Below are 9,727 nucleotides of genomic sequence, written 5' to 3' on the forward strand. Positions count from 1 at the left end.
CCTCCATCCCATCCCCATCCCGGATCCCACCCTCCTTCCCTTGGCCTCTTGCTGCCCCGGTGGGGGCCTGGCCCAGGGACCCCCCAGCCCGTGGGACCCCGACGCCTCTTCCCAACCCTTTCCCGGCCATCAGAGCCGTGTCCCCCCTCCATCCCGGCGGCCCCTCGGCCCGTCCCCTTGGAAACGCATCCAGGGGCGGAAGCCTGGGGAATACTAAGCAGGTGCAGCCCCTTCAATCCCCCTTTGAGAGGGACAGAGCGGGGCTTGTTCCTGGCTCACGGAGCCCAGCCAGGAATTGGGGGGGAGAGGGGACCCCCATCCCTGGCAGTGCCCCCAGCCCAGGCCCCAAGCCCTGCACACACAGGGGCCCCTCGGAGCAGGACGGGGGGTCAGGGAGGGACCAGAGGGGGTCACAGCCCAGCTGATGTGGGACCCACATGGGGGGCACCGAAATGGGACCCCCAGGGAGCCCCTGCTGCCCCCCAGGGCCCCTGGCCCTGCCCCGAGCATCCCTCACTGGGGTGGGATTTGGGATGTGGGTGTGGGATGGCTGATGCGGGATGCAGGATTTGGGATGTGGGATGGGATGGCTGATGCAGGATGCAAGATTTGGGATGTGGGTGTGGGATGGCTGATGCGGGATGCGGGATTTGGGATGTGGAATGCCTGATGTGGAATACAGGATGTGGGATACTTGCCACGGGTTATGGACTGCCTGATGTGGGACGTGGGATGCAGGATGCCCAATGTGGGGTGCAGGTTGTGGGATGCCCAGTGCAGGATGCAGGATGTGGAATGCCTGATGTGGGATGTCCGATGTGGGATGTCCAGTGCAGGATTTGGGATGCTCGGTGCAGGATGCCTGATGCAGGATGTGGAATGCCTGACGTGGGATGCAGGATGGGGGAGCAGCCGTGACGGGCACATTCCTGTGCTGCAGGTGGAGGTATCCAAGGACACACGGTGACCTTGGGGAGCCTCAGCCAGCCGAGAGCTCGGCCGTGGGGGATGAGGTGGCCGTGGGGGACGGGGTATCCATGGGGGATGGGGTATCCATGGGGGATGGGGTATCCATGGAGCCTGGGGTGCTGGGACAGCCAAGGAGCCGCCGCTCTCCCGCACACACGTCCTGCCTGAGCCACTGGTGGGAGCAGCCCCCTGCCCACATCCCCTGCCTGTACCCCTGCCCTCATCCCCAGCCCCTCATGGATGGGTCACAGATGACACAAGCCCTGGTGGCACCCGGACCACTCTGGGACCGGGAAGTGGCACCGTGGCTGTGGGGAGCCCACAGGGGGGTCAAGGAGGGTGTGACCCGACACTGGGGTCTCTGCTGGGGGGTGTGAGTGGTCACAGCCCCCGCTCTGGGCCAGAGCCCCACGGTGCCCCCGGGCAGTGGCTTTGCCCCCAGGGCCGTGCAGGAGTGGGGGGCTCGGGGGTGCATTGGGGGTCCCCCCCTATTAGCTGAGGATGCTGGGAGGGGCCCCCGGAGCTGGTGCAGGGACGTGTCCCCGCCCCGTGCAGGAGCACTCTGGGGGGATAGAGGGGGGCGCCGGTGCCGGGGGATTCCGGGAGGTGTCCCGTGGTGCTGGAGGGTCCCGGGGTGGGTGCTCTGGTGCCCCCCAGAGATGCCGGTGCCAAGATGTGCCCCCCGGGGATGCCGATGCTGGGGGGTGCAGGGGGGTCCCGGTGCGGGGACGCCGCCCCATAGAGCAGCACTTTGGGGGTGGGTGATGTGACGGCGGATGCCGACGCTGGGGGATGCCGGGATGGGTTCCCCGGTATCCCCCCCCAGGGAACGCTGGTGCCGGGGGGGAGCTGGGATGTGCCCCCCGGTCCTTCCCCCGGGGATACCGATGCGGGGAAGAGGCGGAACGTGCCCCTCGGCGTCCCCCTCCTGGGATGCCGATGTTGGGGGGGGGCGGGGGGGGGGGGTGCGGTGCCCGTGCCCGTTCCCGGTGCCGCCGCCGCGTCCCCGGTCCCGCCCCCGCCGCCCGGCCCGGCCCCCCGGCTCGGCTCGGCGCGGCTCCGCTCGGCTCGGCGCGGCTCGCTCGGAGCGGGGCGGGCGGAGCCGCTGCCGGTGCCGGCCCCTGGCCCAGCCGGGGTCCCTCCATGCCGCCATGGCCCCCCGCGCCCCCCGCGCCCTGGCCCTGCTGCTCGTGATCGGCGCCCTCGGTGCGTTCCGGGACCGCGGGGATCGGGCGCGGGGGGGACGCGGGATGGGGACGGGGGGTGGGGGGGCGGATCCCGGCGCGGGGGGATCCCCAGCCCGGGTGGGGAGCGGGGGGGATGCTGCGGGCCGGGCGGGGGCTGCGGGGCGGGGGGGGATCCCCAGCCCGGGGCTGGATCCCATTGCCGGGGGCTGCATCCCCGGGGGGGGGTGGATCCCCCGGGGGGGGGGGGGGGGGGCCCCGGTGGGGGGGGGGGGTTGGTGGTGTCGATCCTGTTGCCGGGGCTGGATCCCCTTTATGCGTGGTGGAATCTGCAGGAGACGGGGAAGGGCTGGATCCCCTTGCGGGGCGGGCGGGATCCGCTTGCCGGGGGCCGGATGCCTTGCGGTGGGGTCTGGATCCTTTGCGTGGGGCCGGATCCCTGGCGTGGGGCTGGATTCCCCTGTAGGGCGGCCGGAATCCCCCCGCCGGGGGCCGGATCCCCTGCGGCAGGGGCTGGATCCCCGCGTGTGTAGGGGGGGCATCTGCAGGAGGCAGGGAAGGGCTGGAGCCCCTTGCAGGAGGGACGAGATTCTCTTGCAGGGGCTGGATTCTCTTGGGGTTATGGGGCACACTTGCAGGAACCAGAGAGGGTTGTATCCCCTTGAAAGGGAGCTGGATTCCATTGCAGGAGGGGCTGGATACCCTTGGAAGGGGGCTGGATACCCTTGCAGGGAGCTGGGTCCTGTTGCAGCGGCTGGATCTGGTTGTGCATATGGAGTGCACTTGAAAGAACCGGAGGAGGGCTGGATCCCCTCGGAAGGGGGTTGGATCCCCTCGGAAGGGGGTTGGATCCCCTTGGAAGGGGGCTGGATCCCCCTGTAGGGGCTGGATCCCCTTGCAGGGGGCTGGATCCCCCTGTAGGGGCTGGATCCCGTTGTGGGAAGGGCTGAATCCTGTTTTGTATGTGAGATGCATATACAGGAGCCAGAGGGGCTGATCCCCTTGGAAGGGGGCTGGATTCCATTGCAGGGGGCTGGATTCCATTGCAGGGGGCTGGATCCCCTGGCAGAGGGGGCCGGATCTGCTGGGCGAGGGGGAGTCTGGATCCCATTCCAGGGAGCTGAATCCCCCTGTGTGTGGGGGGTGCATTTACAGGAAGCAGAGGAGGGCTGGGTCCCCTTGCAGGGCAGCTGAGGGGGCTGGGCCAGGGGCATCTGGGTTTGGGAGGGGCCGTGTTGGAGGGGTGTCTCTATTGCTGGGGGGGTCACAGAGTTGTGGGGGTGACTGGGCGCAGGGGCTCCATCAGAGCTGGGGGTTTCTGCGGGGTTCATCCCTTTGGTCCTTGGGAGAGGCTCAAGGATTCAGGGTGCAACCCCCCCCCCCAAATAGCTTGTTGAGGTGCTGGTGTGTGCAAGGTCAAGCAGGTGGGGGCCTGTCGGGACCCCCTCGGGTTGCCACGTCCTCCCAGAGGTGCGGGGGCACCTCTGACACGCCTTTCTCTCCTTGTCCCCCTCCAGCATCTGAGCGGCCCCCCCAAAACACCAGCGATGCCGAGGGGAGAGCCTGGGTGGGCTCATTGGAGAGCAGCCCCCCGAAATGGGACCTGGCGAACGGAGACCCCCCGGGGGGACCCAGCAACAGCACCAGCCCCGAGGGGGCCGCGGCAGGACCCCAGCTAGAGCCCCCCGGGGGGGGCACGGCCACCACGGACCCGTCGGCGACGCCGGAGGGGTGCCCGGGGTGCTCCGGGGAGGGCGATGCCAGCGCCGTTCCCCCCGGGGCCGTGACCTGGCCCGGGGCCGGGGGGACGGTGCCCGTGGCCCTGGGCAGCCCCGAGGAGCCGGGGAGCGGCGAGCGGCCCACGGCGGCCTCCCTGCCCAGCCCAGGGGGCGTCGGGGGTCTCCCGGCCGCCCCGCCCAGCCCCCCCGGCCCCCAGCTCGCCACCGACTCGGCCGAATCTGAGCTGCTGCCGGCGGCCGGGGGCTCGGCCGCGCCCCCGAGCCCCGCGCCGGGCGAGCCCAGCCCCGTGCCCGCCGCCGCGGGGGACTCGGGGGGTCCCCCGGAGCTCTGGGCGGCCCCGTCCAGCCCGGCCCCGGCGCAGGGGGCTCGCGGCTGGACGGACCTGACGTGGCTGCAGGAGCCCATCACGGCGGCCACGGGCCCGGCCAAGCCGCCGCCCGGCCGGGCGGGCTCCGACATCATCGACGTCGACTACTACGACCTGTTCGAGGGGGGCGACGGACTGGGGGGCTTCCCCGGGGCCGGCCGGGAGGCGGCCGGGTCGGCGCGGCGGAGGGAGCCCGAGGGGGCGGCCACGCCCTGGGCCCTCCACGAGCTCTACGACGACTTCACGCCCTTCGACGACGCCGATTTCTACCCCACCACCTCCTTCTACGCCGACGGGGACGACGAGGACGAGCTGGAGGACGAGGAGGAAGAGGAGGAGGAGGAAGACAGGGAGCTGGAGGATGAGAACGGCTACCGGCCGCCCGCCTCGGCCGTGCCCGGCGCCGCCCCGGCCCCGCAGGACCCCCGGCCCACCGGGCGCCGGGACGCGGCCCCGCTGCCGTCGGGCGTGGCCGGGGGCAGCCCCACGGCCTGGCCACGGCCCGGGGAGCGGGGCCAGCCCGACAACGGCTCCGAGTGCCGGAGCGGGTACGTGCGGCACAACAGCTCCTGCCGCTCCCTCTGCGACCTCGTGCCCAGCTACTGCCACAACGGCGGCCAGTGCTACCTGGTGGAGAGCCACGGGGCCTTCTGCCGGTAAGGACGGGGACCCCGGGGCCCTGGGGGGGGCTGGGGGACACGTGGGGGCTCGCCACCCCTGGGCACCCCATCCCTAGGCTCTCCATCCCTGGGCATCCCATCCCCGGGCTCTCTATCCCCTGTGCCCCATTCTCAGTCTTCCCATCCCCATGTAACCCTGGGTTCTCCATCCCTGTGCATCTCATTCCCAGTCTTTCCATCCTCAGTATCTCCATCCCTGACCTCTCCATCGCCCTGTACCCCATTCCCAGGCTCTCCACCCTCTGCCCCTCACCCAGGTCCCTCCGGCCCCGCATCCCGATCCCGCCGGGACGCGGAGGGGTTTCCCTGCCCCCCGAGCGGCGGCTGGGCAGGAATTAGGTCAGGGCTGTGCAGCCGCGGCTCCGGGGCGGCCGCGCTAATCGGCCCCGGCAGATGCGCCGGGGAGGCCGGTGCCGGCTGTGCCGCACGGATCGGGGCACGCCCCGCGCCTGGCACCGAGCCCGGCCCCGCGGGGGTCCCCCCAGCCCTGCTCCCACTGCTCCCGGCGCTGGGAACCCCCGGCGAGGGGGACCGGCATCAGTGGGGGACCCCGACCGCGCTGGCCCCCAGTGTCCCCATCTCACTCAGCCCCTGTTTTGCGGTGTGAAACCTCCATCCTTGGGAACACTTAGCCCCCAAATCTCCATCCCTGGGGACATTTAGCCCCCCCGAGCCCTCAGCTCCAAGGTCCCCCTCGGGGACCCGTTGATCTCCTCCCCCCCAGACACCCGTAATCCCCCCGATTGCAGACGCCACATCCCCCGAGGTCGCTCCGTGGGATGGGGGGGGACACGTTTTTGGGGCAGGGGTCGCTGACGGAGGTGCCCTGGCAGGTGCAACACGCAGGACTACACGTGGCACAAGGGCACGCGCTGCGAGTCCATCGTCACCGACTTCCAGGTGATGTGCGTGGCCGTGGGCTCGGCCGCGCTCGTGGTGCTGCTGCTCTTCATGCTCACCGTGTTCTTCGCCAAGAAGCTCTACCTGCTCAAGACGGAGAACAGCAAACTGCGCAAGACCAAGTGAGTGGCGCGGGGAGGGGACGGACGGCGCTGCCGCCCCCCGCGCTGCCCCCCGAGGTGCCCCCAAACAGCCGCGGCGGGGGGTGGGCTCGGATCCCGGCATCGCAACGGGGCCGGGCGCGATCCCGTCCCTGTGGGGACGGTGCTGGCACCCCTCAAAATGTCCCCAGACTGTCCCCAAACAGCCGCGGCGGGGGGTGGGCTCGGCTCCCGGCAGTAGCACCAGGGTTGGGTGTGATGCTCTGTCCCTGTGGGGACAGTGCTGCCACCCCTCAAACCGTCCCCAAACGCCCCGACGGCCGCGGCGGGGGGGGTGGTCAGCTCCCGGTGGGGTGTGGTCCCATCCTTTGGTGTCACCGGGACCCCCCAGTGCCGGTGGGGACACGGTGACGTGTGGGTGGGAAAGCTCCCGGAGGAGGCGGGAGCGCGGCGGGGCCGTGGATGTGGCTCCTGCTCCACGGTTAATCCTTTAAAGCTGCTGCTGACTGGCACCAGTTAATCTGCTGCCCTGGGAGCTGGGGACACCGGCCGGGCTCGCCGGGAAATGGCCCGGCTGGGGGGGACAGGGAATGGTTGGGGTCACCCCCCCGCCGCGGCCGCTGCTGCCCAGCTCCTGGAACGAGAGGAGGGAGCCCTCCCAGCCCGGTCCCTAATGAGCTGTTAATTAGTGTTTGGAAGTGCCAAGTGTAATTAGCAGGGAAGCTCCGTGCCAGCCCCTGGGTCTCCCTCTCCGGCCCTGGGAGCGGCGGCTCCCGCTGCCCCGGGCTGCCCTTCCCGCTCCCTGCCCAGGGCGGGGGTCACCCCAAACCCCCGGGGACGGGGGCTCAGAGCCCCCCAAAATGTCACACTGAGCTCATTTAGTCCCAAGTCTCCATCCCTGGGAGATGGAGATCCATCCAGGATCTCTATGGACAGCCCCCAGAACTGGGGACTTTTAGCCCCAAACCTCCAGAGCTGGGGACATTTAGCCCCCAAACCTTAGATCTGGATGCATTTGACCTCCACAAACCCCCTTGTTTTGGGGCGTTTAGCCCCCTGATCTCCATCTATGGGGACATTTAGCCCCTAAATTCACACACATGGAGACATTTAGCCCCCTAAAGCCCCCAGATCTGAGGGTATTTAGTTCCAAACCTCCATCCCTGGGGACATTTGCCCCCCAGACCTCCAGCACTTGGATCAGTTGCCCTCCCAACACCGGGGTCACCCTGAAACGTGGCCAGGGGTGCTGGGAGTGCTGGGGGGTCCCCACTCTCAGCCTGTGCCCTCCTGTCCCCCTGCAGATACCGCACCCCGTCCGAGCTGCACAACGACAACTTCTCCCTGTCCACCATCGCCGAGGGCTCCCACCCAAACGTAAGGAGCTGCGTGGCACCGGCCCCCGTCCCGCTTCCCATCCCGCTTCCCGTCCCACTTCCTGTCCCGCTTCCCATCCCACCCTCCGCCCTCTGCCCGGTAACGTCTCGTCCGCCCCCCCTCCCCGATCCCAGCACTGCCCCCCTGTCCCCATCCTGCCAAGGCCACTGCTCTGTCCCCTTGCTGTCGGGTCCCCAGTGACCACCCTCCAGAGTTCCCGGTGGCTCTGGCCCCGCGTGCGGGTGGCAGGGCTGGAATTTCCAGGGCGGGCCAGCCGGGGCGTTGTGGCTCTGGCAGCGGATGCTCCCCGGCTGTGGCATCGCCGGCAGGAGCAGCGCATGGCTCCGGTGGCAGCGGGTGATGCTGGAGGGTGACACGCTCCAGGGTGCTGCTGCTGTGGTCGGGATGCAGCACCAGCATCCCCCGGGATGCCCGTCCAACCTCCTGTCTCTCGACTCGGAACAGAGAGAAGCGAAGGGCTTTGCGGAGCCGGAGGAGGAGCGTAGGTCCCTCTAAGCCATTCCCTATCCACGGTGTTCCCATCTTCCAACGCCTTTAGCAGCCGTAGCTGCCCTGACAGGAGGCTCCCGGGGCCTGCTCCCACTGCTGAGAGGATGAACCTCGGGATGGATCCGGTGCCGCTCCCGGCGTCTCACCGGGGTCTGACTCGTCCCTCGTCCCTCCGGGATGTGGAGGGTTTGGCACATGGTGTAGCACACTGAGGATGCAGAGGGATCAGAAGGGGCAACACCCCTGGGAAAGGGGTTTTTGGGACCCCACGGGGGGCTGATGGCACCAGCCCCGGACTGGCCGGACGTCGCTGCCCAGGAGATGGAGGTTCCCGTCCTCGTGTGACACCACCCTCGGTGTCCGTGTCCATCCGTCACTCTCCGTGTGGCACCAGGAACACCGTAACCACCACGCCCATCCCGCCCTGGCAGCCCCCCATGCCAGGGCTCGTCCTGCCCCACCAGTGCCAACGGTGCCACCAGGACCCTCCGGGCACAGCCGTCACCTGGCACAGCCGGAGCTCAGCCCCGGTGCCGGAGGGGCCGCTCCCCCGGGGATGTGGGACAAACTCGGGGCACAGCCCAGCCCCGGGGAGGGGAAGATGCTCCTGGGGGGGTGCATTGGGAAGAGTGTCCCTGGCTTTGCCAGCGGCACGGCGGGACCAGCTGTACCCTGAGGATCCGCAATAAATCCAGCCCCTCTGGCCTCCTGCCAGGCCGGGAGTTGCTGATTGTCCGTGAGATGAGCCGGGCTGGGAACGGGACGAGGAACTGGGTAGGGATGGTGGCTGGGATGGCTGGGTGGGATGGTTCCCGTGGCTGGCACAGGCTCCCATTGCTGGCACGAGCTCCTGTGGCTGGCACAGCCTTTGGGGGCTGTTGGCGAGTGGCTTTGGGAGCTGGAGCATCCCAGGGTGGGGGAGCCGTGGCGGGGCACGGCCACGTGTCACCACGGGTGGGTCGGACCCTCTCTCCCACCGGGTCCCCCCTGCCGAGGTGTCCTCTGGGTGGGGGGACATTTGTCCCCCCCAGTGTCTCCCTGCAAGGGCAGCGCCCGCATTGGGGTCTGTGGGACATCGGTGCCCTCACCCAGTCCCTGCTGTGGGTCACCCCCATCGCCCCCTGACCCCCGTCTCTCCTGCAGGACGATCCCAGCGCTCCCCACAAGCTGCAGGACTCGCTGAAATCCTGCCTGAAGGACGAGGAGCCCTTTAACATCCACAACTCGACGTCGCCCAAGCACGACGGTGGCAAAGGGGAGCAGGACGGGGGGGAGCTCAACTGCCTCCAGAACAACCTGACGTGAGGGCGAGGAGGAGGAGGAGGAGGAGGAGGGAGGGGAGGGGAGCCAGGCTCCCCCCCTGCGCCCCCAGCTGCGTCCTCCCGCTGTCTCTTTTCCCGTGGCATGCTTTGGTGTGTTTTGTACAGAGGAAAACAAAAATCCCGGTACTAATTCGGCTGTGTCGTGGGGGGTGTTTGGTCCGTGCTCCGTGTTTCTCGCTTGGGTTCGTTCCGCGCTGTGATTTCTAAACCTTTGCCGTCCCCGCAACTGACTTTTTTTGTACTTTTGCCCCACTTTTTTTGAAATACAGGTAAAAACGACAAAAAAAGGGGAAAAAAAAAAAAGGAAGATCTTGAAATAATAATAAATAAACCATTTTTTTTTTAAAGTTAAGCCTCTTGCCGGTGCCTGCGATCTCCCGGCGCGGACACGGTGGGAATCGGTCACCCAGGGGGTGGCGGGTGCCTGGTCCCCCCTCTCCAGACACCTCCCCAGCTCTGCCAGGCCGGGAGTGCAACACATCCTGCTGCCATCCCAGGCACGCTCCGCAGCAGATGGGACACCCCGGGGTGTTTGGTGGAGGTGTCTGGGCCGCTCCAGGCTCTGCTCCATCCCCAT

General features: G+C 68.7%; 1 protein-coding gene across 2 annotated transcripts; it reads left to right on the top strand.

The window, feature by feature from the left end:
- Nucleotides 1-2,054: 2,054 nt before the first annotated feature.
- Nucleotides 2,055-9,449, top strand: CSPG5 (chondroitin sulfate proteoglycan 5). 2 transcript variants are annotated; one of them, XM_027703575.1, is made up of 5 exons: nt 2,055-2,175; nt 3,671-4,916; nt 5,774-5,962; nt 7,246-7,318; nt 7,784-8,542. In XM_027703575.1, the coding sequence occupies exons 1-5, from the start codon at nt 2,121-2,123 to the stop codon at nt 7,832-7,834; spliced, it is 1,614 nt and encodes a 537-aa protein (XP_027559376.1). In that variant the 5' UTR covers nt 2,055-2,120; the 3' UTR covers nt 7,835-8,542. The 2 variants fall into 2 exon arrangements, with proteins under 2 accessions (XP_027559376.1, XP_027559375.1); XM_027703574.1 differs by lacking the exon at nt 7,784-8,542 and adding an exon at nt 8,972-9,449 and having other exon boundaries at nt 2,060-2,175.
- The last annotated feature ends 278 nt before the right edge of the window (nt 9,450-9,727 follow it).

Source organism: Neopelma chrysocephalum, unplaced genomic scaffold (genome assembly GCF_003984885.1).
Source record: "Neopelma chrysocephalum unplaced genomic scaffold, ASM398488v2 Primary Assembly neopelma1_243, whole genome shotgun sequence".
In the NCBI taxonomy this organism is placed as follows: Eukaryota; Metazoa; Chordata; class Aves; order Passeriformes; family Pipridae; genus Neopelma; species Neopelma chrysocephalum.

Coding starts and splice junctions, on each gene's coding strand:
- CSPG5 (XM_027703574.1), top strand. CDS start 2,121: ATGGCCCCCCGCGCCCCCCGCGCCCTGGCCCTGCTGCTCGTGATCGGC. Junction 5,963..7,245: donor AGCAAACTGCGCAAGACCAA/GTGAGTGGCGCG, acceptor GTCCCCCTGCAG/ATACCGCACCCCGTCCGAGC. Junction 7,319..8,971: donor CCGAGGGCTCCCACCCAAAC/GTAAGGAGCTGC, acceptor TCTCTCCTGCAG/GACGATCCCAGCGCTCCCCA.